The following is a 27929-nucleotide window of genomic DNA, read 5'->3' as shown; positions in this document are numbered from 1 at the left end:
TTTAATTAAAAGTTTATTGCAGAGTACAAAAATATAAAGAGTTAAAATGTGTGAAAAAAATGGATATACTTGAAAAAGCTCAAGTACTTCTACTAGAATACAATTCTGCTTCTATGTTTAATCACTTCTTTAGAATTTATCAGAAAACACAAAACCAAAGCTATAATATCTAATCAAAATAATCTTTGGTTTTTGAACCACCCATTTTTCAGATTTATATAAATGTATATCCATTAGGCCAGGCACAGTGGTTCACACCTGTAATCCCAGCACTTTGTAAGGCCAAGGTGAGTCGATTACTTGAGGTCAGGAGTTCGAGACCAGCATGGCCAATATACTGAAACCCCATCTTTATTAAAAATGCAAAAAATTAGCCTGATGTGGTGGCATGTGCCTGTAATCCCAGCTACTCAGGAGGCTGAGGCAGGAGAATCACTTTAACCTGAGAGGCAGAAGTTGCAGTGAGCCATGATAGCACCACCACACTCCAGCCTGGAACAGAGCGAGACTCCTTCTCAAAAAGAAAAAAATGTATACCTCTTAAATATTGGTTTTAAGAATTATCACTCAGAACCTGCAACCATCATAGCAACAGTGAATGGGCTGGCTTTATCGTAAGTCTATCGAGTAGTAAAAGTTTAGGGGAAATAGGGGGTAGGCCAGAAATGAGTGGGCTTGGATATGTACTGGAAATGATCCCTGACTGCTGAGAACTTGACCCTTGAATTAGGAGCTTTGAGGCACACATTACTAGATGTACACACTTGCATGAGGTCTAAGAAAAGAATACTTTTCAAGTATGTAAAGAAGAAGAATGGAAATCACCAAATCCTGTGGGGTGATCATTTTAGGAAGGAAAATAATGAAGGCCTACTTTCCACCATTATTTTCTAGAGGATCATCAAGTGACCTTTCAGTCATTCTTACCTAGCCACTGCATATGCATGCTTCCACTACAAGTGTTCCTCCATTTTGTCTTTTTTAGACTACATAAAACAGAGCTTAAACTACCCTCTGTCCCCTGCCCCCAGCCACCCTTCAGCCCATCCAGCCAAGCCAAATAAACATACCATTTAAGGGAAAGCAACGTGCTTGCTATGCAAACTCAGCTTCAACACAAATGCCTAACTCCTTTTTCAGCAACTGAGCAGCTATATATAAACATCCTAGAGCCTGCCCCTGTGCCCACTTCTGCCTACCCACCCCTCACTTACCATGTATGGAAGAATGGGACTTCCTAAAGGGATAGAAATATAGTATGAGATCATATATGGTCAGAGGTTCGTATCTTTTGACCAACATGTTCAGCAGATTAAAAAATCCTTGAATTGGCCTGGTGTAGTGGCTCATGCCTGTAACCCCAACACTTTGGGAGGCTGAAGAGGGCAGATCACCTGAGGTCAGGAGTTCAAGAACAGCCTGGACAACATGGTAAAACCCTGTCTATACTAAAATTAAAAAATTAGCCAGGTGTGGTGGTGGACCCCTGTAATCCCAGCTACTTGGGAGGCTGAGGCAGAAGAATTGCTTGAACCCAGGAGGCAGAGGTTGCAGTGAGCTGAGATTGCACCACTGCACTCTAGCCTGTGTAACAGAGTAAGACTACTTCCCAGAAAAAAGAAAAAAGAGAGGAGAGAGAGGAAGAGAAGAGAAAAGAAGAGAGAGAAGAGGAAAGGAGAGGAGAGGAGAGGAGAGGAGAGGAGAGGAGAGGAGAGGAGAGGAGAGGAGAGGAGAGGAGAGGCGAGGCGAGGCGAGGAGAGGAGAGAAGAGGAGAAGAGAATTCCTTGACTTATGTCCCTTAGTGTTCGAGGGAAAACACAGTATGTAGTGAAGGCAAGATGTGTCCAAGTCAAAGAGTGAAAAATCCGGAGAGCAAGTTTCTCACCTGAGGGGTTCGGGAGGAGCTGGGACTGCTGGAGGCCGAGGAGACCATGCTCACATTGGGATTCATGCTCCGCTCCCTCTCGTCCTGGTAGATGCGATCTCGCTCCACTTCTGGCAGATTTAGGAAATTCTGCATGGCCCTCAGGTTTACTAGAAGAGACTGCGAGGCTGTCCGAGGGTCTTCTTCCTTACGCAGAATCTCAGACAACAATCCCTGATTAGATGGGGGGAAAAATAGACCAAGTCACATTTGCAGGTATATGTGTGTGGTTTCTGTCTTCTGCCCCTCTCTCCCTTTGTTTGGTTTAACCAGCTGGCTGTGATGTCAAGAACCTCATGCTAATTCCATAGGGTTCTCTGGTATGAAGGGAATGTGCTTGCTTTCCGGGGGATATGCATTATTTTAGGACTGTTCTATTCTGACACTTTATCATCACTGTAATAATCATCGGTGTACAGACATGCCAGCTAGCAAGGTAGGCACTTGGGAAGAATTGTGAAACCGCAATTACCACCAGGTGCCTCCTACAAGTATTTCAGGAACTGTTAGAACTCTCTCTGCTTGAAACTGGGAACACTTGGCAGTCTTGCTTAGCTTTACAAATCTGCCAAGTTTGGTAAATTTAGTTTCGACATTTAAACAGCATGGGAGATTTATATCAATTTAAAAAAAAAAAATTGGCTGAATTTCTGTATGACCGGCCACTGTTTTCAATATAGATATTTCTTATGGCAAAAAAAAAAAAAAAAAAAAGACACAAAGCAAATGCCTAAATTGTATTAATCCTCTGATAATTTCCCAATCTACACACACAATAGTTAGATAACATATGTATGGAGGGCACCCAAAGCTTTTATGAGATATCTTCATGGGGGAAGCCCTAATCTCACCAGTAAAGCAATGAAAATGAAGGCACCTCTGGTGAAGGGCTGAGCACGGCATAGCAACATGGAATGCTATGATAGGCCCAGACACTTTCTGAATGTGTGACTCACCCAAGAGAAAAGCTTTACATAGGAAATTAGTGTTTTCATGTGCTCTGATGACAGAGAATTCACAAAGAAAAGTGTTGCCAAGTCTACAGAACAGTACGGACTCCAGAAAAGGGCTGGAGATCTAAGGTGGGACTCTGTAGTATTGGGGGTAGGTGCAGATTCATTTCCATTGTGCACACTTGTTGGATTATCACACAGAGACTTACATTCCCAGCTCATACTGCTTCTCAGAGCAGTATAAGACAGGGTTTAGGATTATCCCACTGGGAAGAGCTGAGATGTTAATCCCATATCTTAGAACAGATGGGGCAACTCAAATCATGAAAAGTCACTTCTTTAACTGTAGTCAAGTAGAACAGATGCCAAAGATGTTTCCACTCAGGTGAAAATTAATGCAAAGGAAACACTATCAGATTTCTAATATGTGGCTTAAATATGAAAAGGCAATGGATGTAAGAGAAATATGCTATCTCTGGTGGTCCAAAAATCTTCAGGGTAAGATAGGCTGTGTTTTAAAATAAAGCAATGCATTATAACATAGTGAAGCAAATGCCACTTATAGGCAGTGCATCACATAGCACTCCAAGGAAGCAGTCACCACTCAGAACATCACATAGTCAATTTTACTACAAGGAACCTTACAAGCACTATGTCATCTGTCAGTTTCACAATTTGGGTGTCATGTAATTTTGATTTAGAGAAATTCTAAGTAATACCTGGTATAAACGCTAGAGATCAGTGTGTGGTGTGTGTGTGTCTGTGTCTGTGAATGTGTATGCATGCATGCCCAAAGAAGGGGACAAGGTAGGATGTGTATGTAAAAACACCTGACTGGTACACGATTCTTGAAAACATCCAGATTTCCTGTCATGCTTTTAGAAGAAACGACTGAGACACTTATCTTTCAGAAAATGTGATATAATCTAGGTATTGACTCTGAAATTAAAAGTCAGTTCTGCCTGAAGTTACCCTACTTTCCACTTCCACTAAGCAACCTGCAATATTCATAATGAATTTATTTTGAAGATACAAATCTTCAAATGAATACGCAGAGAAGCAAGAGCAAAGTGGATTTCAATTTTCAATACCAGTAAAAGTCACTAAGATTGATATTTTCTGAGTCTTCTTTAATGATAAATTCGGCATATAAAGGATGAGTTGGTCTTTTTCCTTCTCTCTCCCTCCTTGTTCTTTCTCTCTTTCATGATCATACACAAATTTGGGATTTCAATAAATTTCAAATGACTAAAACTTGAAGGAGTTTTAAGGTCAACATAGATAAACTGTTTTAGTTATTATCATTAGACTCAAGAGATCTCAAAGGCAAAGTTTATAAACTTATTCTTCCCCTGTGAAATTATTTTCACAAGTTGTGGAGTATTATTACAGCAAAGATTTTGGATACAAAACAGTGACATAACAAAAATACTATTCTGATGGACCATGGCTCAAATTTATGTTTGTTCATTCTTTTTTTTTTTTTTTTTTTTTGAGACAGAGTTTCGCTCTTGTTACCCAGGCTGGAGTGCAATGGCATGATCTCGGCTCACCGCAACCTCCGCCTCCTGGGTTCAGCCAATTCTCCTGCCTCAGCCTCCTGAGTAGCAGGGATTACAGCATGTGCCACCATGCCCAGCTAATTTTTTGTATTTTTAGTAGAGACGGGGTTTCACCATGTTGACCAGGATGGTCTCGATCTTTTGACCTCATGATCCACCCGCCTCGGCCTCCCAAAGTGCTGGGATTACAGGCTTGAGCCACTGCGCCCGGCCTCATTCTTAATAAAAAAAAAAAAAAATTAAAAAAACACAGAGTGTTTCAATTTGTTTCTTGTTTGTTTTTTTCTTTTTAAAACTATATAGCTCCCTCTCCTACATTTTTTACATACTGGACAACCTTGCAGGGAAATTAATCCATTTCCAAAAAAAAAAAAAAAATTAGGATTACATATCCTTGAGAATGACTGATCATCCATTTCTGAGGTGAATACAATATTTATATTTTAACAGGCTGGTGGAATATACTGTTGCCTACACATGCTTAATTGAAGATAAAGCCTCAAACCGACAAGGTAGCCAGTGTCACCTCCATATTTTACCCCCAGAGAATCAGAACACTGTTCTAAATTATTTACTAAAACTCTCATCTGTGTAGCTATGGTCCCAAAGCAGATTCTTTGCACCAATTCAATAACACATGGCTCACTGGTGGGCACAAGAAGAGTTTTAGTTGTTTTGTTGAGTGTTTTTCATTTGGGTTATTTATGTGCTTTTAACTATTTAGACTGGGATGTTTAAAAATGTAGTCCAAATTCTGCAGCCTCATAAATGAAAAGTGAGTGTATTTCATTAGTTGAAAATCATCAGAGGAGAAAAAGATCAGAGGAAAACAGACAGCATAACTTGCATATACCACAAATCACCCCATCTAATTATCAAGATAAGTAAATGTTTATCATATTGAAACTGTCTTGAATAGAACATAAATTAATAATTTATCTCACATAAATATTTCTAAAGCCCTTGCTACTATGTCATCTGGCATTTTAATTATCAACCAGCCAAGCTGGAGGTGTCACTTGGACATTCCCATTATGTAGCCTGGGATATAGAAAATGTGGCACAGCACCTGGGCACTGAAAAAAAGATGTATTTTTATGAATAGAAAGGTCATGAATATTGAGAATGTGCAAATGGAGGGAAATTAATAAATTAACCAGGATATAGCTTATTAAACTTTCATATCAGTAATCATATTAAAATATATTGCAAGTATTGAGTAAAGTGATCATTAAGTATTTTCCTCATCATAGGCAACAGAAGCTTCTCCAGGGACACATTAAAACAATTCCCTCCACAGTGTGAGCTGAGATTACGTAAGACCGGGAAACATGTTGACTAAAAGGAGCAGAAGGAACATCTGCACAAGGTAGAGAGATATCCTCCGAAATAATTCTTGGGTTACAAGCCACTGGAAAAAGAGGAAGTCAGGTAAAGAGAACCTCAAATTGGCTTTTTCTACAGCCTAATTAACATTTTACAGGCTTCATATGATTTCCAGGACCACCAAAGAATACATGAGTTTGGCAAAATATTCATTAAAAGAAAAATAATTCAAAGTACGAAATGAGCAATAACTTACTATAATGTCATCTAGCTTGCTTATAATTTAGCCTGCTTGCTACTTCTACATACACAACAAAGAATGGGGCTAATTTTCTTTTTTAAGGAAAAATTGATGCACATATTTTTTCCAGTATTTAAAAATAATATTTCTTTATAACAAATTAAATGACCTTACAGATTCTGAGTCTGTACCTTCTGTGCCGATGAGCTTTTGATTTCCATACTTCCTTAACATTTTATATAGTTTTCCCAAATTGTTAGTGTGTACGATACATGCTGATATTCAGAAAAGTCGGGGAAATGTTATCATGAATGGCTCTATAAAATTTACTTCCAAGTTTGTGCCCTAGCCTTTGACATCTTGTCTGGGACAGGTGAGAAATTATCTTTGATAAGCCTTTAACCGTCAGACAGCAATAACGGAACCCACACCTGGGCCAGGCTGTAGGCATGCTGAGCCTGAGCCCTTTAGAGAGTCCATGCCACTCCTGACAGCATCAGTTGAAGTCATTCCTGACTAGATTTCAACAGATATCTGTTCTTCATGGCTCTCAGACCACAAGTAATTCTCTAGGATCAGGCTATATCTCTCATGGATGACCTCAGAAGCCTCTAAATCCAGTATCTCCCATTGATTTTCTAGGGAACCCCCAAATTCAATATACCTATTCTCAAAAAAAACAGATCAGTCTATTTATTCATTTGTTATTTATGACTGAATACAAAGTTCTGAGAGGGATGAAAAGATTTAATAAGAGACAGATTCTTCTTCCTAGGGGTTTACTCTAAAATGGGAAGGAGAAAGCACTATAGCGGCACAATGTAAAAGATGCCACGTATCATCAATGTAAGCCAGAACTAGTGTCACTTTGGTTCAAGGAGGGAGAAAGTATGGTCAACTGCAGGATCCAGGGAAAACATTTTGGAAGAGATAAGATTTAACTTAGCTGGAACTTTAAATATAGCTAGTACATGGATATAGATTTGTGATGAAAATTGGGCAGCCAGTGAAACTGGGGAGTATTAGAACATTTGAAGAAAGAGAAAGCACATGCCTACTCTGGAATACCAAGAAAAATGTCGGTTTTCCTAAAAGCTGTAAAATAAAGCACAAAAACTGATAAAGTGATAGAAGATGTTTTGAAGCAAAAATAGTAAGTCCATATTAATATGATTCTGAACTACTGGAGTAGTTAACCAGCAAACCAGCAAACATTACCTCCCAAAATGAAGTGATATTAGATAATCTGTTCAGCCTCTTTGTCACCTGCAACAAATTAGGCTTTCAATATGCAAAACATCTTCCTTCCAGAAAAACAAATGATCACGATTCCATTAAATTGTAATTTAATGAGGCATAATTTATTTTTTAAAGTGATATACACCAGGTGTGTACTGAGGAAACCGGCCAGCCAAACCCTAGTACTTCCCTTTGGAAAAAGCCTAAAGCTAGCTATAGACAGTTTTCCTTTCTGGAAATTTTGTTTCTGTTTGTGGCAGTTGAAATGAGAAGTAGAAAAGGTAACTTGCAACGTTCATCTGTTTACTAAAACATGTAGTTTTCAACTATCTCAATCCAAAAGACATTCATTTATCATAGAAGGCATAAAGTAGAAAAGTATTAGGTTCCAATGTGAACAAAAACAGACATTCAAATGTCAGGTAAATCCCAAAGACAGCTTAGAGGTACTTCTGATTCCCATGCTAAAAGTAAAATCATATGCTGAACACTTCTTCAGAAACATCTGGACTAGACAGAGAAAATAAGCCCTATCCCCTCATAATATATTTTAATTATTAATTCTGGGATGATAATCCTCTTCAGAAATCAAGTTACATCTCTTTAAAGATATATGATTCAGAATATTTACTAGTGAAAACATATTTTAGTTCATAATTATATATTGCTTTAAACAAATAGTATCATAACTAATCAGTAAGGTTTAAAAAATCACATACGGCCATTTACAGATTAAAATTACAGAAGCCTTGGCACTCATATGGGTCAACCATCCACCTTGCCACTGGATAACCTATCACATGTTACTCGTGATGCCAGATATAGGTCATGGGGGGTTGGAGGCAGCAAACCACCTTGCCATGTATGTACCTATGCAACAACCCTGCATGATCTGCACATGTACCCCGGAACCTAAAGCACAATAAATAAATTTTTAAAAATCTATTAAAAAAAAGTCAAAAAAAAAAAAAAAGAAGGTTCTTTCCAAATAAGGTCCTCTTATTCCTCATGTTTCACCCCTTTTGTATGCTTGCTAGACTTAATTTTCACGTAATTCTGAAATATCTATGTCCAGCTGACAGGAAAGCAAAAAACTGGTATCCTCGTAAGAAAACCATGTAATATCAAACTCCTAGTCCAATCACACAAAGTGAACTCTTAAATTTCAGTGGTCAATTCAGAGTTGGTCAAAGGGGTTAAATCAGCGGCATGGCTGTAGGAAGTATTGGTATCCTACCTCCTGAAAGCTGACCTGACAAAATCGTTTCTCTCCTAATCTGCAGTCTTTCATTTCCTTCTAGATACTCATGAGAGGCATTTCCCACTCTGTTCGTGAATATTAACAGATTTCACTGGGTTCTGTATTCATAATCTACAGCCCCACTATGATTCTGGCTGCTGAAATTCATTTGTGTAATGCTAAAAATACTCTCCCATCCCCTGTGCCCCAGAGCATTGCTTAGCCATGAAGCCACAGTACTTAGTCTGATTTGAATAAAAGGTATACAGGGCACAACAATGACAATTTGATTTTTATTATTAAAAATGATGTGTTAAATCCTCAAAGAAAATGTCGTTATTGCATTAGTTTAATAAAATCTCTCTTTTATTACAATATTTCTTTATTAGGAAAGGGAGCCTATGCACGTGGCATTTTAGTAGGATGGAGTGGATAGAATTGAGCATCTAAAGGGAATTGATGTATTCTGCAAATATAAATGCATATACAAAAGTAATGTTTGCAGACAAATGTTGTTACTATAGAGATATATTCTGTAAAGCAGTAAAAGACTAGGTATACATGTATATATGTATACACACTGCAGTTGGAAACACTTTCTCCCTCCTTTGAACCAAAACAGCAATAGTTCTATCTCACATTTATGAGACATCTTTTGCACTGTGCTACTATAAAACTTCCTCCCATGATACAGTAAACTCCCTGGTGGCAGAATCTGCATATTTTGCACTTAGCGACCTGTTGGTAATATACAGGAATGGTTCTCCGAAGGCACCAAATGCATTATTTTTTAAATTTCTGGAAGTGGGACTCCTATCTTTGCTAAACAGCTAGCAGCAGGCCCTGGCAGGCTACATATTGAAACCATGACTCACATTATACTCAAAATCTTTTCATTCAGCCTGCGGAAAACAAGATATTTGAAACTGAAATTTGGGGTCATGAAAACTTCACTTTAGAACAAATATTCCAGGTACCCCAGGTCTGAAATTTATTAAGTCAAACGCTTGCCTCACAGATTTGTTTTTTGTGGATACAATAAAACTTCACTTGTGCCAATGGACATGTCAGAATACAGTACGCACATAACACAAAGTGAGTAGATATAACAGAGCATTCTTGAAGCCAGAACAGTCTGTGTTCCCTTAACTGAATACCTTTGACCAAACCACACCTGAGCACATACAATAGAGGAACTTAGCCAAAACCAGATTCCTGGCAACTTTACTGCTTTTTGCTTGTCTGTTTGTTTTTGCCTACTTAATCTATGCAATGATTGTCCCTTCCTCCTTGCTATCTCTAGGAAGTCTTAGGTACTGGAATAAGAGGCTATGCACAATCCAAGTCAAAATTTATAAAACACATTAGCACCAAAAAGTGAAAGCAAACAGAAATGAACAGGTTTCCTTTGGAAACGTTTCACTAGTAGTGTTCTTCAGCTCTGGGCACATACATGGTTTCTACTCACACCTCAAGTACCTGGCACTATGACTATTTCATTCACAAAGTTCTGGGCCCTTCTTATTCCTAGTTTCCATGAGTGTTCTGTAAAACAACTGTTGGCAACCTGCCCAAAAAATTTACTAGCTTTGGCTACTTTGTCAAAACATTGGCAAAAATAGTACTTTCCTAAAACAAAACAAACAAAAAAAATACGTTTATTGAATATTTATATCTCAAATGTATCAGATGCCTTCAGATATAAGCAAAGCACTCTATTAACACTTGACTCTTTCTGAAACAGGTATAAAATATTATTCTTTCCTGCTGAAACATTTCTGGATTAGTTTTAATCACCTTCAGGGTCAAAAGCATCTGTTCTCACATAGCACATGGGACACGTCACAGTCCTAATTATATCATAAAAGAACTACTGGTTTGAAAGTCTGTTTACCCTCTGTACTTCTTTGAAGAAGGGATTATGTCCTTCATTTTCCACTCTGTGGTAGCAGAAATTATTGAGAATAAAGTAGTTTTGAGTGTGAGTCATGAAATTAGACTCACTGGGTTCAAAATTGGGCTCTAATTAGACAAGGATCAATTAGTCTCCCTATGGCACAGTTTCCTCACCTGTAAAACTACAATAATTCTGCTTCCCTTATGGGGTCCCCTGGAGAGCTTGTATCTGTATGTTGTAAATACTAAGCGTTTAATCAACGTTAGCCAGCATTAGGATTTCTAATATAGTTTCTGAATACTTAATAAATATTTGATGAATAAATACATAACAAACATTACCGTACAATTTTTATTTTACATCTACAACTTTATATATATTCGGGACACTCTAGTTATATTTTGCTAAATGTCTTCTCATAGAGAAGGCAGAAAATACAAATAATAACTTTTAGGAAGTGGAATAATTAAAACTATTTGACATAGAGAAGAGTAGAAAGAAAAATGTAATAAATTATACGAAGCAAAATGACCACATGAATATTCTAGGTAACACTAAATTAAGATATTCAATTTATACTTCAGAAGAGTAAAACAACTTTCTTTCTCTAAGTAATTTTGCCATCTTTTAAAATCAGCTTTAATCTGCATCACTGTTCAAACATGGGCCATAATTATTAGTGGATCGTAAAATTAATTTAGCATATCATAACTTTGTATTATAAATTGGAATTAAAAACCTTAGAAAGTACCAGAGTGTTTCATACATGGTAACAGCAGTGTTTCCCGAAGGATTTTTTTTTCTTTCATGAAGCCTTCGGTTTAGAAATCTATAGATATGGAGAGGTGGAAATGAGACAGACATATAGACGTGTGGGCACATCTATATCTGTGGTGTGTACCAGTTCATGATGTAAAAAGTATTTCTTATAGGTACTGCAGTCAAAGTAGTTTGGAAGTAAATTCTGTAGTCTATACTGACAGTTTTAGGCACAGAACTGTACACAAAATTGAAAAAACCTAGTAACTTCAAATTGATAACAATTATATTTTTCTCTCAGCATTTCTGGCCTTTAAACTTACTTCACTTTATTTGAGCAAATGTGTAATTAATCCAAGGCCAAGTGGTCATCATTTTAATAAATGGTCATGAAAGGAAAACTCCTTGTATATATGTTTTAAATTGGTTTAAATGAGCAATGGTGAAAATATATATAAATAATAGGATTTAAAGCTAGTGTTTCCTTGAATTTTTTTAATAAAAATTATATTGTAAATATAACATCACTCAGAATTTCAGGAAACTAGTTAAATAATACAACAGTGGACTTTCGCATTAAAAGTGCAAGTTTCGGCCGGGCGCGGTGGCTCAAGCCTGTAATCCTAGCACTTTGGGAGGCCGAGGCGGGTGGATCACAAGGTCAAGAGATCGAGACCATCCTGGTCAACATGGTGAAACCCCGTCTCTACTAAAAATATAAAAACAAAACTAGCTGGGCGTGGTGGCGCGTGCCTGTAATCCCAGCTACTCAGGAGGCTGAGGCAGGAGAATTTCCTGAACCCAGGAGACGGAGGTTGCGGTGAGCCGAGATCGCGCCATTGCACTCCAGCCTGGGTAACAAGAGCGAAACTCCGTCTCAAAAAAAAAACAAAAAAGTGCAAGTTTCAATCGGATGTGGTGGCTCATGCCTATAATCCCAGCACTTTGGGAGGCCAAGGCAGGCACATCACTTGAGGTCAGGAGTTTGAGGTAAGCCTGGCCAACATGGCAAAACCCCATCTCTATTAAAAATTAAAAATTAAAAAAAATTAGCCGGGTGTGTAATCCCAGCTACTCCAGAGGCTGAGGTGGAAGGATCACTTGAACTCAGGAGGCAGAGGCTGCAGTGACCCAAGATCATGCCACTGCATTCCAGCCTGGGTGACAAAGCAAGACTCCCGTTTAAAAAAAAAAAAAAAAGTACAAGTTTCTACTGAAACATACTCATGAGAGGTGACAGTCTTCATTGAGGACAGAGACCTCTGTGAAATGAGTCAGTCATTCCCTGTTAGACAATGGTGAAACAAGATTATAAAACTCACCAAAAGTGAGTTTTCTTTAGTAAAAACAGAGAAGCCCAAATTTTCTATAATGAGTCTAGTAACTAATTTTTAAGGACTTTGCACATTGGTCAGGGATGAAAGGAAAAGATAGGCTGAGTGTGGTGGCTCATGCCTGTAATCCCGGCACTTTGGGAGGCCAAGGTGGGTGACAGCTTAAGCTCAGGAATTCTAGACCAGCCTGGGCAACATGGTGATACCCCACCTCTACTGAAGTGCAAAAAATTAGCCAGGCATGGCAATGCATGCTTGTAGTCCCAGCTACTTGGGAGGCTGTAGTGAGAGAATCACTTGAACGTAGGAGGCAAAGGTTGCAGTGAGCCGAGATCACACCATTAAACTCCAGCCTGGGTGACAGAGTGAGACTCCATCTTGAAAAAAAAGAAAGGACAAGACAGACTAGTATGCCATCATATTTGCTTCTTCTGATTCTCTTGTATGAGTTTTGTGAAGGAGGGAGGAAAAAAGGTCTTCTTTTACATACAAGTCTCTATTTAAGGTGGATTTAGAAGTGTGAGGAGAGTTGCATATGTTTGACAGCTGCTAAATTAGCCTTCTCTTTAACCAGAACATAAAACCACTATCTGCCCAAGTTTGTTTAGAGGGGCCCTTTGACCTACCAATTCAGGTTTTGTGGCAAAAACTGCCTTAAAAAGGTGAAAATTAAGAACAGTCTTGTATGTGCAAGGGGAACTAAAGGGAACCTGCGACCTGCAGGGCTACCCTCAAGCAATCTAATAACTTTGAGACACTGCTATCCTGGGAGATATTAATACTATTATAATCTGAAAATCTATGAATTCAAGCCAGTGATCCTGAAATGAAAGACTGTTTATTTTATGAAGCAAGCAGGGCCATCTCTTTTCGCTTTATTAATTTAATGTTCTGAAATCAAAAGAAGGTATATTATTTACTTCAAAACTCAATAACAGGTTCATGCTTGATCTGCGGCATTTCATATTTACAGCTCATCTTTCAGTGGGTGGACTTCCTTTTTTCACAGGTTTCCTTGTTATTTTATAACCAGCTCACTGGACCATGGAGTCAAGACCCCTGGACTTACATTGTATTCTATTACTCTATGACTTGCTGGGCGCTTATATCTCTATTGGATAGTGGGAAATAATGACGAGTGAGACCAGAGGCAGGCTGACAGAGAATTCTGAATACCTTAAAGCTCAAGTTTTCTAGAAACATAAACTGTATGTATGATTTTATTGTGCCAATCTTTGGCTAACAATATGTATAACTCAAACAAAGGAGTTTAAAGAGAAGTTTCTACTCCAAAAAAACTGACTGGTAACACACTAAAGCTCAGACTCCCCAATATTTTGGTTGCCAAGATTTTCATGTTATTGCTACATATCTCTTCTTAACTGTGCCACTTCAAAATATAATATTTAGAAAGTCCATCATTTTTAACCTTAATAATGTGGGGCATGAATATACTATAAACAGTGTCAATAAAGCATAAAAGCAAAAGCCATGCCATTTCACATGAAAAGTTTACATTTTAGCAGTTGACCTTACTGTCAGCGTTCCTGATGCATCATTCAACCTAATTATCCAATCCATTGAAAACACTCTCCAGTTCTTGAGTGACTTCATAAATTGTATTTATGATCCTGTCTTAAGTTTCTTCAAATAATGTGGCTTTAATGACTAAACTGTAGATTTTTTTTTTTTTTTTTACAAAGTCTCACAAAAACTAAAACTAGTCAAATGAGGATGGGTCAACCAAATTCTTTGAGTTTCAGAGAATTTTTAAAATCCTGTTCTCTATCACATAAGACCAGGGTGCACAGCTTTTCGAAGCAAGGCCTTTGATGTAAGGTTACAAACTGTAACTCTGTGACTTTTTCAATGAACTGAAGGAGCAAGATACCAAATTAGAGACTTGCTGTCACAAAAGAATAGCACATTTTGCAAAACACACCTGTACTTACAACTTGAAAATATGTTTCCAAGAATCAGCTCAGAAGAACTACCAGAGACACAAAATGAACCTGAAACTTTCTTAATTATGGCATGATCTGCTTGAGAGAGAGAAAAAAATAACCACACAACAGAAATAATGAGTGTGGCAAATGTCTCATTTTCAAATGATACAGACTTCTTATTGCTAACTGCTTGCACAAGGATGTTTCCTGAACTCTGCCACCAAGGTAAGGAGACAGTGGTATAGAGAAGATATGAGGATCACACCTGATTTCCCTTTTCTGGCATTCTAATGCTCCCATTCACATGTGACAGGGCATCCGTTCCACTGGATTTAGCCTAGTTTGGCTCAAAGCTTCCTCTACTTCATTTAACAGATTTGCTCAGATAGAAGGTCTCAGAGGAGAAACCATGTTAGTAAAGGGGGGATTTTTTAACATACGAATATGTAGGTCATTGGATTTTTAAATAAATTAGAGAATAGTTTATCTATTAAGGAAGATTCACTGTACATATTTTATGAAACCATGCTTATTTTAGGTCAGTGTATATTCTACAACCATCCCTCAGTAATATTAAGTCTTTTAAAATACCGTCATAAACCTTTCCACACTGGCATAAACCCCTGGTTAATTTTTTAAAGTCCACAAGGTAACAAAGGGCAAAAGAATGCTTCAAGTTGGAATTCATAATCACACTGTCAAAAGGCAAAGATGTAAACAAATTAAAGAGTCAAGCAACATATTTCATGCACATAGGCCTAGTAAGTCAAAGTATGTCAGCACTAAAATGAATTCAAAATATAAGCAAGGAAGAATGAATATAGGAATAAAAAAAAAAAAGGAAACCTGACAGAGCACCTGTCCTACTGCTTCCTGCAATTATTTCCATAGACACTACCCGCATCACTGCAGGAGCACAGGAGAAGGACAGGGCCGAGGGGCAAAGCTACTCTCAAACACACAGAATCATGCAATTCACCATTTAGACCCAGTAAGGACAGTTTTCATTTAAGTCAAATTTGGCAATCTCACAAGGCCTTAAACTCAGCATCTTTTTCTGTCTCATTTTTATTCATTCTCTCTCTCTCCCCACATTCAATCATAAGTCAGTCTGGACGGTATCAATATTGATCCATTGAATTGCAGAGCTATAGGGGATGTAGGTTTTAAACAATAATACTGGTGATATTTTCAAAAGAAAGGAGTAAAAAAATTCTATACCAGTTCCATAATAACATATGGCTTTTGATTTGCAAAGAAAGTGGACATAAAACTATAGATAGGTTTTACTCAAACTACTACCCCATGGCATGACCAATTAGGCTAGAAATGGCATAGATCTATAATCTGGGATAAAACACAGATCCTCAGATACAGACTGCCATGCAAGTGGTTTATTGAGAAGGCCTTGCAAAGAAAACTGCTGAGGGAGTGTGAGAAGCAGGTCAGGAAAGAGAAGAAACACAAGCAAAGTCCTAGCTCCAGCCTGGCCTTGCAGAGCGCTCTGGAGTGGAAATTAAGGAGGCCGGGAGCTGCACTGTTTTCATCCTCCTGTACCCATCAGACAGCGGTAAGCATTTCCATCTCTGACAGGATGCGCAAAGAACATCAGCAGCCCAAACTGAGGAGAGCCCTTTAACGGAAGAGCCTAACAACAGACTTAGACTTTCAGAAGTAAAACCACGGGAGGGGTGGGGTGGGGGAGCATCAAAAACACAGCAGGGATGTCATCTGCCTGAGCCTCCTCTAGTGTATAACCATCCATCTCACTTTGTGGCCACAGGTTAAAGTGCTTAGAAATGTATCAGGGGATTGCCTTCATAGTAATGGCCAGGTCAGAAAATGCCTTATCACTTTCACCTTACTGTTTTCACTGGGTCTCGTTTGCCATAAAAGTCTTCAGAGACAGAGAATGCAGAGCTAATCTTATCTTCAAAAGACTAGTGAAAAAAAAAAAGAGTGGTGATATTCAGAATGTATTGTATATAAGATCATAATGACCACCCTGATAGAACAGACAGGACACAAGGCTCTGCCATACCGTGTCTAGAAACACTTGAGTCCCAGGCCCATTGTGAAGATCCCACATTCTGGCACTGCACGACCGCTAACGTGCTGTATCCCCAGACCAGAACAAGTGACTCAATTTTATGGTCTTAGTTTAGACAGTATGTGTTTTTGTTAGCAAACCAAAAGAGAAATGTAAGGATAAAAAAAATAAAGCAATAAAAAATAAAATCATATTGGCAGAAGGCTGTCTATCTCTGACTCCAGCAGATGCCATGACCTTGTCATAAAGTGTGGACAGGGCATCATGTTATCAAACAAATACCTTTTATGCTCTTAAAAGACATATTTATTAAAATAAAAATAAACTAAAAAGAAGCTCTTGAAAATATGGCTCTATTCTCTTAATTATGTTATTTTACATAATCAAATGATATGGTGACAATGAATCAGCCCTAACAAGGTAATTAATAGTTTCTCTTTGGAGAACTGACATTTGAAATGTTATTTATTATGAATTTAAGTTTTTCATCTGGAAGTCTTAACCAAGAAAAACTGGGAAGTTGTTTTTTTTTTTTTTTTAACTGTTCTAGCTTTATTGGTAAATGTTTGCATATTATTTTATATACACTTGCACACACACACAGACACACACACATATACACATTAGATTTGTTCTTAGTATAATCATAAAGAACAAATCCAGGAACACAAAATATAAGGTAACAAAATGCATTAAAATGCTTTTTATTGAATTTCTATTATATATGAATAATAGAAATCATGAACTATTTCTGAAAAATATTCAATTGACTGAGGATATGCTACAATGTTTATTTTTGTTTATTCTAACTGGCAAGTTATTATATCATCCATAAATGTCTGACTTAACTCAAAAAAGTCTAAACATTTGGAAAATCTATGGTTGGTTTCATGGGGCATAATATAACATATTTTCCATTTAACAATGCTGCTGGTAAAACCAGCTGCCCAGTCCTGCTGTTAGTGACTACAGTACATACAGCAAAAAACAATCTGCCTGCTGACCTCCTGCTTAAGTTCAAACTATGTCATTCTGTCAATACCATCTACCTTGATTAGGTTGGGCTTTATACACAACAGGTTACGATCCCAGAGGGATGAAAAGCTTTCCCAAATTAAAAGCAGAATTTTAAAAGGAAATACTCATACATTCCTATGCAGTTTCCATTTGATATCCTCAAGGCTGGCCCATGAACTCAAGCTCATGTTGATTGAAAGTGAATGTTTCTTTCTGGGTGTAGCCATCTTACAAATTTAATGGCAGGAGGAAAATAATAAAATGTGTTCCATGCTTCAATTAGAACTTTTATAACTTGGCACTTCAAAGATGGCAATGCCAAAGAAAAATCATTAATCCATAAAAATAGACAAAAAGGATTATATGGGAGAAGACAGACCTCTAGGAGTCTAGGGCCTTGGCAAAGTATATCCTCTCACCAGTATGGTCTGTCTTTTGTTTTACCTCATTGTGAGTTTTCTCTCATGCTTCATGCTACTTGGATAAAATGTATACTGTGTTTGCTTCTAAAATCCAAAGTAATACAACCATGCTTTCAATTTTATCCTTAGCCAAAGGAGCTGTATACGTAACTAGGCAATAAAACGTTGGCTAGCTGTGAAATGCCTATTCATGCACATGAATGAGAGATGAAAGAACACACACACACACACACACAAACAGAGAGAGAGAGAGAGAGAGAGAGAGAGAGAGAGAATTGCAAAATACAGAGCCAAAAGATAGATCCTTCTAAGTTTTATTTTGCAGTAGTATGCAACAGACTTACTCAAAAGGGTCAAAGCCTTTCATAACTCCAGTTCAGATAACTATGGACACGCAAATATTGCCTGAGTACTTTGAATCACAAGAGAAAGTGGAGGAGTGATGTCTGGAACATGTGAGAATCTGTCAGGACCTCTGAACTCATTCTCAAGTGATGTTAACAGACTCTTTGAATATTAGAATGTATAAGTTAGCTAAGAGTCAAAGGAACAAGAGATTTTACCTCACTTGGTCTCCTGCCATACCTAAAATGTCAGGAACAAACCTCAAACAATCCCACTGCATTTCTTCCTTGCTCCCAGTCCTGCAGTTTCAGCACTGCAGAAGACGGTTGCCAAACCACAATGATTGGTACCATCCCTAGTTCATGCTGTGAGGCCCCAAACTATCTCCTAAATCCTGTGATCTCAAACTGACCACCATCACATCCAAACTGCCCACCCACTTCTGGCCTCCCTTTCAACATCAAATTTTGGGAAGTGTCATGTACTTACTTCTGCATCCTCAACAGCTAATCACTCCTTAACTCCTGAATTCTGACTCCTGTCCTCATCACTTCAATGACATTATACTCTAAACTTTGCCAGTCTTCTTCCAACCAACTGCCAAATCTCATGACATGGCTTTAAGCCTCTCTCTCTTAACTTCTTAGCTTTCCACAAGCAGACAAGTCTTCTTCTGGGAACTCCCCACACATGTCCTCTATACTCTCACTACTATGTCCCTATTCTTCCATCTCTACCTGTCCCCATCTCCTGGCATTTCTTCTGTCTCTCTTTCCTGGGGCTGGTGCTGCTACTGGTGGTGGTGGCAATAGTGGTGGATTCTGCCCTTCCATACCCTGACTCTACCATTTCCTGTCCCAGGCTCTGTGACACAATTTCTAACCTTTTTCTCTAGCACTCGTAACAATCCCTAGTGCCAAACTCATATTTTCAATGACTGTTGTACATTTTCACTTAAGAAGTCGGCCAGTACTTCAACATCAAAATAACCCAATCTAAAATGATGGCTTTAACCTTATTCCGACCACTCTTTCCAAGTTTTCCTCGACTCTTTTCATAATTATACCTTTATTCTCAGTCATTGGGATTGAAGCTTGGTGTCAGCTCTACTCCTCTCTTTATCCATTCATACACTTTCTGTCAATTTTATTTCCAAAATGTTTCTTCTCTGTACCCTGCCCACCAGCCTAGTTCAAAACCTCTATACATTTCAGCTGGATACTTGAAGCAGCCTCCTAAATCATATTCCTACCCTCTTGCTATCAACCCTCCATAAGATCTAATTCAGATGGTTGAGCATGGCACATTCCTACATAAGACCTTAGATGGTTTCCACTGCCTGTGAAAGTTCAGAGCTCTTGCCATGGCACTCAAGACATTTTTCAATCTGTGCCCTCCCTTTTACATTTCATTATCTACCTTTCTTATCAACTACCAACTATACTTGCAGTTTTTATACTTGCAAATTGGTAACAACTCTTTGCAAGAAAATATAACAAATATCTTTACACCAAAATTAGAAGTTTTTCCCATGAAAAGGCAGAATATATATAATGAGAGATAACCACAACTTGCCACATGAGGCCAGTAGGAAAATCCCAACCATTAACAAAAACTCATTTTCAATGTCTCATTAATCATAGGACAATTTCAAAACTAATAAAAATTAAAATTGCCTACATAATGGAAATACATTTCAATTCAACCAGAGACCCAACACACTTTTAAATAAAGAGAGAAAAAAAGTATTAACCGACTTTAGAACACTGTCTATTAAACTCATGTAGCATTGCTTAAAGAGTATCTACAAAATTCTTACCTCAGTGTTTTCTTGCAAAAGAAGTGGAAACCAAAAGTACACAGATTCTTTAACAATGAACCATTGATAAACATAAAATATTTATAACCAGTATAAGATTTCACTTAGGTGCATTTTTTGAAAGTTAACTTGCATTAGGCAATCCAATTTACCAACGTTTATCAGATTTCTTTCCAGTGAGAGTTTTCACTTAACTTTTTTTTGTGTGATGGAGTCTTACTCTGCAGTGGAGCCTGGAGTGTAGTGGCACAATCTAGGCTCACTGCAACCACCTCCTGAGGTCAAGTGATTCTCCCCTGCTTCACCCTGCTGAGTAGCTACGACTACAGGCACGCACAACCACGCCCAGCTAATCGTTTTATTCTGTTTTGTTTTAGTAGAGATGGGGTTTCACCACGTTGGCCAGGCTGGTCTTGAACTCCTGACCTCAAGTGATCCGCCTACCTAGGCCTCCCAAAGGGCTGGGACTACAGACATGAGCCACCATGCCCAGCCTCTTAACTTTTGAAATAATCATTAAATTTGGAAACATTCTTGCATCTTCCCAACTATTGGAGTTTCAACCCAGCATGCTTTCTTATATTTGTAAGGTCCATCTATAGTGTGTGTTATCATGTGTCTGTGAACAGATATCAGATAAATGAAGGCATTCTGACATTCCATATTACAGAGTTTTTCTGAGAAGTGAGTTGTTTTATGTCTTCAAATTATTCTTGCATTTTTAACTCAACATTTTTCCTATGAATTTCTTTAGCTTAAAATAATACTCTTCTTCTTCTTCATCTTTGGCTGCTGTACTTTATTTATCCTTCAAGGTCTAACCCCTTGACAACCTCTAGTGTGTTGTTTACATAAGTGCTTGCCCATTACTTTTTCCTCTTTGCATCTACACAGAGTTTAGCTTCCTGCCTTGCATTTACCAGGGTGCTGAAACTTTAACCTACTGTTTTCTTGAAGGCTTATCATATTCGTTCTCCTGGAAGTATTCCTCACCTCCAGGTATCCATGAACCTCCACCACAATCATTGCTTATACTCTCCCACATTACTCATCATACTTCACATTTTACTCTAGTTATCTGGTTACACGGTTTTCACCACTAGATCACCAGCTCCCTGAGGTTATGCACACTTGCTTTGTTCTTACTCATGTAAGGGCTAGGTAAGTGTATCTCAACATGTGGCCCCAGACCAGTGCCATCAGCATCAACTGGGGTTTTGTTAGAAATATTCATTTCTGAATCCAACCTCAGACTTACTCAATCAGAAACTATGGGACGAGGCCCAGCACTCTGTGTTTTCATAGCTCTCCAGGTGATTCTGATGCATACTCCAATTTAAGGACTACGGGAGGAAAAGAATGTCTTACATATAAGCACCCTCGATAAGATACATGAATTAACTGTTTCCGTTTTCAATACTTAATGTAATATTGGCATATAATTCTCTCAAACATTAAAAATAAAAGTAAGCTATCCATTATCATTTTATCCATATCTCAAACCTAACTTGTATGTTTTGAAGGATTTTTATAAATTTTTTAATAAAACTTTACTTATATAATTATAAAATGTATTTTATTCCTATTATACAGTTCAAAACCAAGGGAAAAAAATAGATTGTCTGGGTATGCATAGTTTTATAACTTGTTTTAAAAGGAAACTAGCAAGAGAGTGATAATCACAAAATTCAAGATCAGAGTTACATCTGGGAACAATAAATGGAGAGGATGAGAGAGTACATACCCAAGTCATTAGTAACATTTGGGGCCCTGAGTTACACGTTGGGTTCAAAGATGTCTATTATATTATTAAAATTAATCAATTAGTTAATTAACTAATCAGGGTCAGGCATGGATCAATGGTGATAGCGTTTCATGAACTAAGGATTATTAATTAATCTAATTATATGTGCTGAGATCCATAAAACTTCTTAAAGAGATAAAAATAATTATGACCTATCTCAATTCTGTCCCTGGTATTATTGTTAATTACAGTGTTCAATGCTAATTGTACCTGTGTGCGGTTGAATGCCACTCTTGCAAAGACAGCTTGGGACACACTGGCCCTCTTTAGCTCATCTCTGACTTGCTGGTAGATATCTGGAGAGACTTCCACGGAAGAGTTGGTTGGCTCTGGCTTAACTGCTCTGGGGATGGGTGGATGGTTCAGGAACTGCTGGTTGATGGCTTGAGGATGCTGGTGAGCCAGAAGCCGGCTAACGGCAATCTGTTGGTTTATCAGATGGGCCATGGCTATCTGTTGCCTTACAAGTTGTGGACTGAGCTGGGGAGAAAGAAGACCAGGGCTCATGATGGGCTGTAATGCGGGCACTTGGTTTCTGATTGGAGTACTGTGGTGGATTTGGCTGTGAGGAGACTGTTCGTTGGTTTTCCCCAGGGATGCCAGCTGGTTCATATTTGGTAAATGCATTGGACGCTGGCCCAGAACACAATAGTCTGAAAGGTTTTCTCGTTCCACTCTTTCCACTGTTAAGAGATAACAATGATAATTCATCATTATTTTCATTGGTACAATTTATTGCTAATGTGTGTTGAATTGAATTATCGTACTTTTGATATGTTAATAACATAAACATTTTTTCATACAATGATGGAAGTTCCAGCATAAAAGTGATATTTTTTCCTGCAAAGTGTTACAATAGATTTTTTTCATGGAACATATGAAAGTAAAAATATTTGCGACTTTAATTTGTTAAAATTCTTAAAAGTAAGCATTTCGGCCGGGCGCAGTGGCTCAAGCCTGTAATCCCAGCACTTTGGGAGGCCGAGGCGGGTGGATCACGAGGTCGAGAGATCGAGACCATCCTGGTCAACATGGTGAAACCCCGTCTCTACTAAAAATACAAAAAATTAGCCGGGCGTGGTGGTGCGTGCCTGTAATCCCAGCTACTCAGGAGGCTGAGGCAGGAGAATTGCCTGAGCCCAGGAGGCGGAGGTTGCGGTGAGCCGAGATCGCGCCATTGCACTCCAGCCTGGGTAACAAGAGCAAAAACTCTGTCTCAAAAAAAAAAAAAAAAAAGTAAGCATTTCATTAAACAGCCAAGACAGAAACCAATGACTATTCTAAATCCTCTTGGATCCCCAAGCTCTATCATGCCCCCCAATCACCCTTTGTTATAAAAGCAGTAGCTGTTCGTAGCTTCTTCAGCATGCAGTGAATAGCTATCAGGAAGTGACAAGGACAACATCTCCTGCCAAATCAAGTGCTACCTTCTAGTAAAAATCTCACATACATCTTATTATACGACTACGGAAATGTTCTTTAAAAGATGTCTACCACATAGTATATCCATTTATTGACTCATTTGCTTCCCCCCCGCCCCCCAACCAGACGGAGTTTCGCTCTTGTTACCCAGGCTGGAGTGCAATGGCACGATCTCAGCTCACCGCAACCTCCGCCTCCTGGGCTCAGGCAATTCTCCTGCCTCAACATCCTGAGTAGCTGGGATTACAGGCACGCGCCACCATGCCCAGCTAATGTTTTGTATTTTTAGTAGAGACGGGGTTTCACCATGTTGACCAGGATGGTCTCGATCTCTTGACCTTGTGATCACCCACCTCGGCCTCCCAAAGTGCTGGGATTACAGGCTTGAGCCACCGCGCCCGGCTGACTCATTTGCTTTTTGATAGAAATGTTTCTTTAAGATACTGATATTTTAAACATTGTGATATGCACTCAGATAAGAAAAAATATCACAAAATTAATAATATCACCTCAACTTGCCATTAAATGAAGTTCTCCCCCTCTCCAGGTTATCTGCTTTATTATATTACACTGCACTTTAATAAAGATTTAAAGAACAACCTTGAAAGGGAAAAGAAAGTATCATACATGTAAAAGCATAAGGCAAGTATTTTTCTTTCCCTAAGATAATGTCTCAGGAAAGACAGAGTCACCTCATAGCCAAATCCTTATCCAAGTCTCTATATTACTCTAACATGAAAAACAAAGCTTGGTTTGGAGAAAAGAAATAGGGCTGAAAGAATCCCATCATTATTAGTTTTAAATGCTTATAGGTATAATATAATCTAACAAGATATCCCTTTGAAAGCAAAAACTTCATATACATTTTGCAATTATTTCTTATAATGGCAAATGCTGGATATGATTATGCAAAAGTACATTATAGATAACTTTAAGAAGCTAGAAATCAAACATATTCACCTACAGAACAGATTTTAAAAAAAAATTGTCCCTCTATTATGCAAAGGGCACATGTGGTTTGGCATATGGTTAACAGTGACAGAATCACGTTTTTATCAAAAAACACCGAGTCAAAAAATTTAGGCAGAAATGATGCGTGCTGGACAACTGGGTGCGATGACTCAAAACAGGGGAGTTGGTGATGACAGACACTGGTGCCAAACCACATGTGAAGCATCTGAACAAAATCAATGAACTGTAAGGGTGAAAAAAAGTAGTATTTCTAAATTAATACTTTATGTAATATATGATTTTAAAAATGTATGTGTGGAAGTAAATGAATACATTAAAATGTGGGTAGAAAAAGAAAGAAAGAAAGAAAGAAAAATAAAAAAGCCAGGCACGGTGGCTCATGCCTGTAATCCCAGCACTTTGGGAGGCTGAGGTGGGTGGATCACTTGAAGTCAGGAGTTTGAGACCAGCCTGACCAAAATGGTGAAACCCCATCTTAAAAAAAGAAAAAAAAAAACTTTCTATTAAAAAAAAAAAGAAAAGAAAATGTGGGTAGATATTTAACTATTTTATATCCATGTCTACAAGTTTTATGCATGCAAAGTATCTCATTGAGAAAACACGTGAACAGCCAAGTCTTGGTATCACCTTATATTTAGACATGAACAGTGCTTTTTCCGGCTTTTTTTTTTTTTTTTTTTTTTTTTTCAAAAAAAAACTGAGTTCAACCAGGGGCAGTTGAACTCACACCTGTAATCCCAGCATTTTAGGACACTGAGGCAGGTGGATCACCTGAGGTCAGGAGTTTGAAGCCAGTCTGGCCAACACAGCAAAACCCCATCTCTACTAAAAATACAAAAATTAGCCAGGCATGATAGCATGTACCTGTAATCCCAGATATTTGGGAGGCTGAGTCAGGAGAATCACTTGTTGCAGGGAGTGGAGATCGCACCACTGCACTCCAGCCTGGGTGACAGAGTGAGACTCCATCTCAAAAAAACCAAACCAAAACAAAACAAAAAACCTGAATTCTTGCTTAGCATTCCTAAAAACTCCCAAATAAGTCAAAAGTTTACTTCAACTTATGTTAGGGCTCAATTTCTAACTTAATCCTTACAATGTTTGTTTGTTTTTGAGACGGAGTTTCACTCTCGTTGCCCAGGCTCTTGTATATTTGCAGTGCAATGGCTCCATCTCAGCTCACTGCAGTCTCCATCTCCCAGATGCAAGTGGTTCTCCTGTCTCAGCCTCCCAAGTCGCTGGGATTACTGACATGCGTCACCATGCCCAGCTAATGTTTTTGTATTTTTAATAGAGACAGGGTTTCACCATGTTGGCCAGGCTGGTCCTGAACTCCTGGCCTCAGGTGATCCGTCCGCCTTGGCTTCCCAAAGTGCTGGGATTATAGGCATAAGCCACTGCACCCAGCCTAACCCTTACAATGTAATTTATTTGTTTTTTATGTCACCTTTCCTTCATAAGATTCAAGCTAATTTTTTTACTCATCTTCTAAAGGTAAACCTTTTCAATTATTGTATTAATCAACTTTAAAGTACATAGACTTAAAACCAAACCAAGCAAATGGAGTTATCAGATAACATAATCTAATAGTTTCCATAGAATAAGAATTACCATCATAATTTCCTCACTGAAAAGAAAAAGGTAAAGAGACCATGAACTGCTTCCAAAGTAAAATCTTATAGACAAATGTTTGGTTTCAGTTAAATATTTGATTCACTTTTGCTTATTTATTTGCTTTTAATTCAGTCAAAGTAAAGATAAATTCAGATATTAAATTATGTTTTCAGGTACTTAATAAGCAAATATTTTATCTATTTCTTTTTTTTTGTTGGGGGAGGGGTTTGAGACTAAGTCTTACTCTGTCACCCCAGATGGAGTACAGTGGTATGATCTCTGCTCACTGCAACCTCTGTCTCCCGGGTTCAAGTGATTCTCGTGCTTCAGCCTACTAAGAACTGGGATCACAGGCATGTGCCACCACCACACCCAACTGACTTTTGTATTTTTAGTAGAGATGGGGTTTCACCCATGTTGGCCAGGCTAGTCTCAAACTCCTGACCTCAGATGATCCAACCACCTTGGCTTCCCTAGATGCTGGGATTATAGGCGTAAGCCACTGTGCCCAGCCATCTATTTCATTTTCTACTTTAAAAACATAGAATCATCCTCCTATAGAATGCATTCTTTGAAAAAATGTTAATTTTCCAAAATTCAGTTATTTTCATTTTTCAACAATTTAATTACATTTGAATGAGTTTACTTTCTTTAGCTATATCTAAATTACACAATTAAAAAACACTTCATTCCTAGATCTAGTCAAAATCATGTAAACAATTAAGCATAAACATCAGAGCTCCCTGAAATCTATACGAATTGGTGCAGTAAGAGTCTGAATAATGTTAGTCCCTATTCTTTAAGGTTATATATAATCATTCTATCCTTTTGAGCATCCAGGTAGATCCTTCTAAATTCTTAGAGTTAAGAAGAGTAACTATGGAAGTATCCTGTATAGAAATAGCAACATACTACATCCACAGTAACACCATGAAATACTAACTACCAAGTAAACATTAATGAAGAAATTGCAAATGCAAATACCTACCTGTTCAAGTAGATAACAGCCAGAAAAGCCAGCTACAGAAGAACTACGTGGAGGAAAGTCTATTCATTTCAAAGGTGGCAACCACTACCTTATCTCAGCCAGTTTCTGTCTAATTTTGTTTGTTTGTTTTGAGATGCAGTCTCGCTCTGTTGCCCAAGCAATTCTCCTGCCTCAGCCCACCAAGTAGTTGGGACTACCGGCGCGCACCAACTTGCCCAGCTAATTTTTATATTTTTAGTGAAGATGGAGTGTTACCATGTTCATCTCTTGACCTCCTGATCCGCCTGCCTCAGTATCCTAAAGTGCTGAGATTACAGGCGTGAGCCGCTGCACCTGGCCTCTGGCTTTCTTATATTGCTGTTTCTTTAGGTTTTTTTTTTTTTTTTTGAGACAGAGTCTCCCTCTGTCACCAGGCTGGAGTACAGTGACTTGATTTCAGCTCACTGCAACCTCCACCTCCCGGGTTCAACATATTCTCCTGCCTTGGCCTCCTCAGTAGCTGGGACTACAGGTGCATGCCACCATGCCCAGCTAATTTTTTTGTATTTTTAGTAGAGACAGGGTTTCACCATGTTGGCCGGGATGGTCTCCATCTCTTGACCTCGTGATCTACCCACCTCAGCCTCCCAAAGTGCTGGGATTACAGACGTGAGCCACTGTGCCTGGCCCAATTAGATTTTTTTTCAAGGAAACAAAAAGTCTGGATTTTCCGTGGTATCTCCTAATTTTTAAGTATTAGCAACTAATTCCACTTCAGAATACAATAAAAGCCAAACAAAACATTTCCAAAAACATTTCCATGGGCTGCCAGTTTTAAAATTCTGCCTATGAGACTAGTCACCTTTTATGTTTTTCATTCCCTAACAGCTCTACCAATAAAAGCCAAGTTCTTTACTCTCAAGAATAAAAAAATTACCATTCTAACTTTAAGAATGCCTAAGGATCAAATGTTCATTAAGAGGTTGCATCTCCAATGACCGAGACAGACACAATTTCAAAAACCATTCACACAGGTTTTGTCTTTTTTTTTTTTTTTTTTTTTGAGACAGAGTCTT

General features: G+C 38.3%; 1 protein-coding gene across 6 annotated transcripts in view; it reads right to left on the bottom strand.

Annotated features, from left to right (window-relative positions):
* The window catches only part of SATB2 (SATB homeobox 2), a 212027-nt gene that overhangs the window by 56049 nt on the left and 128049 nt on the right, over positions 1–27929 (bottom strand). For all 6 annotated transcript variants that reach the window (XM_010336467.3, XM_074399305.1, XM_074399304.1 and 3 more), the window contains 2 exons: positions 22089–22561; positions 1886–2098 (listed from right to left, as the gene is read on the bottom strand). In XM_010336467.3, coding sequence (XP_010334769.1) covers positions 1886–2098; positions 22089–22561 — 686 coding nt within the window. The remainder of the gene's footprint in view (positions 1–1885; positions 2099–22088; positions 22562–27929) is intronic.

The sequence above is a fragment of the Saimiri boliviensis genome, chromosome 5, assembly GCF_048565385.1.
Source record: "Saimiri boliviensis isolate mSaiBol1 chromosome 5, mSaiBol1.pri, whole genome shotgun sequence".
Taxonomy (NCBI): Eukaryota; Metazoa; Chordata; class Mammalia; order Primates; family Cebidae; genus Saimiri; species Saimiri boliviensis.
This window is presented reverse-complemented; position numbering and strand designations above follow the sequence as displayed.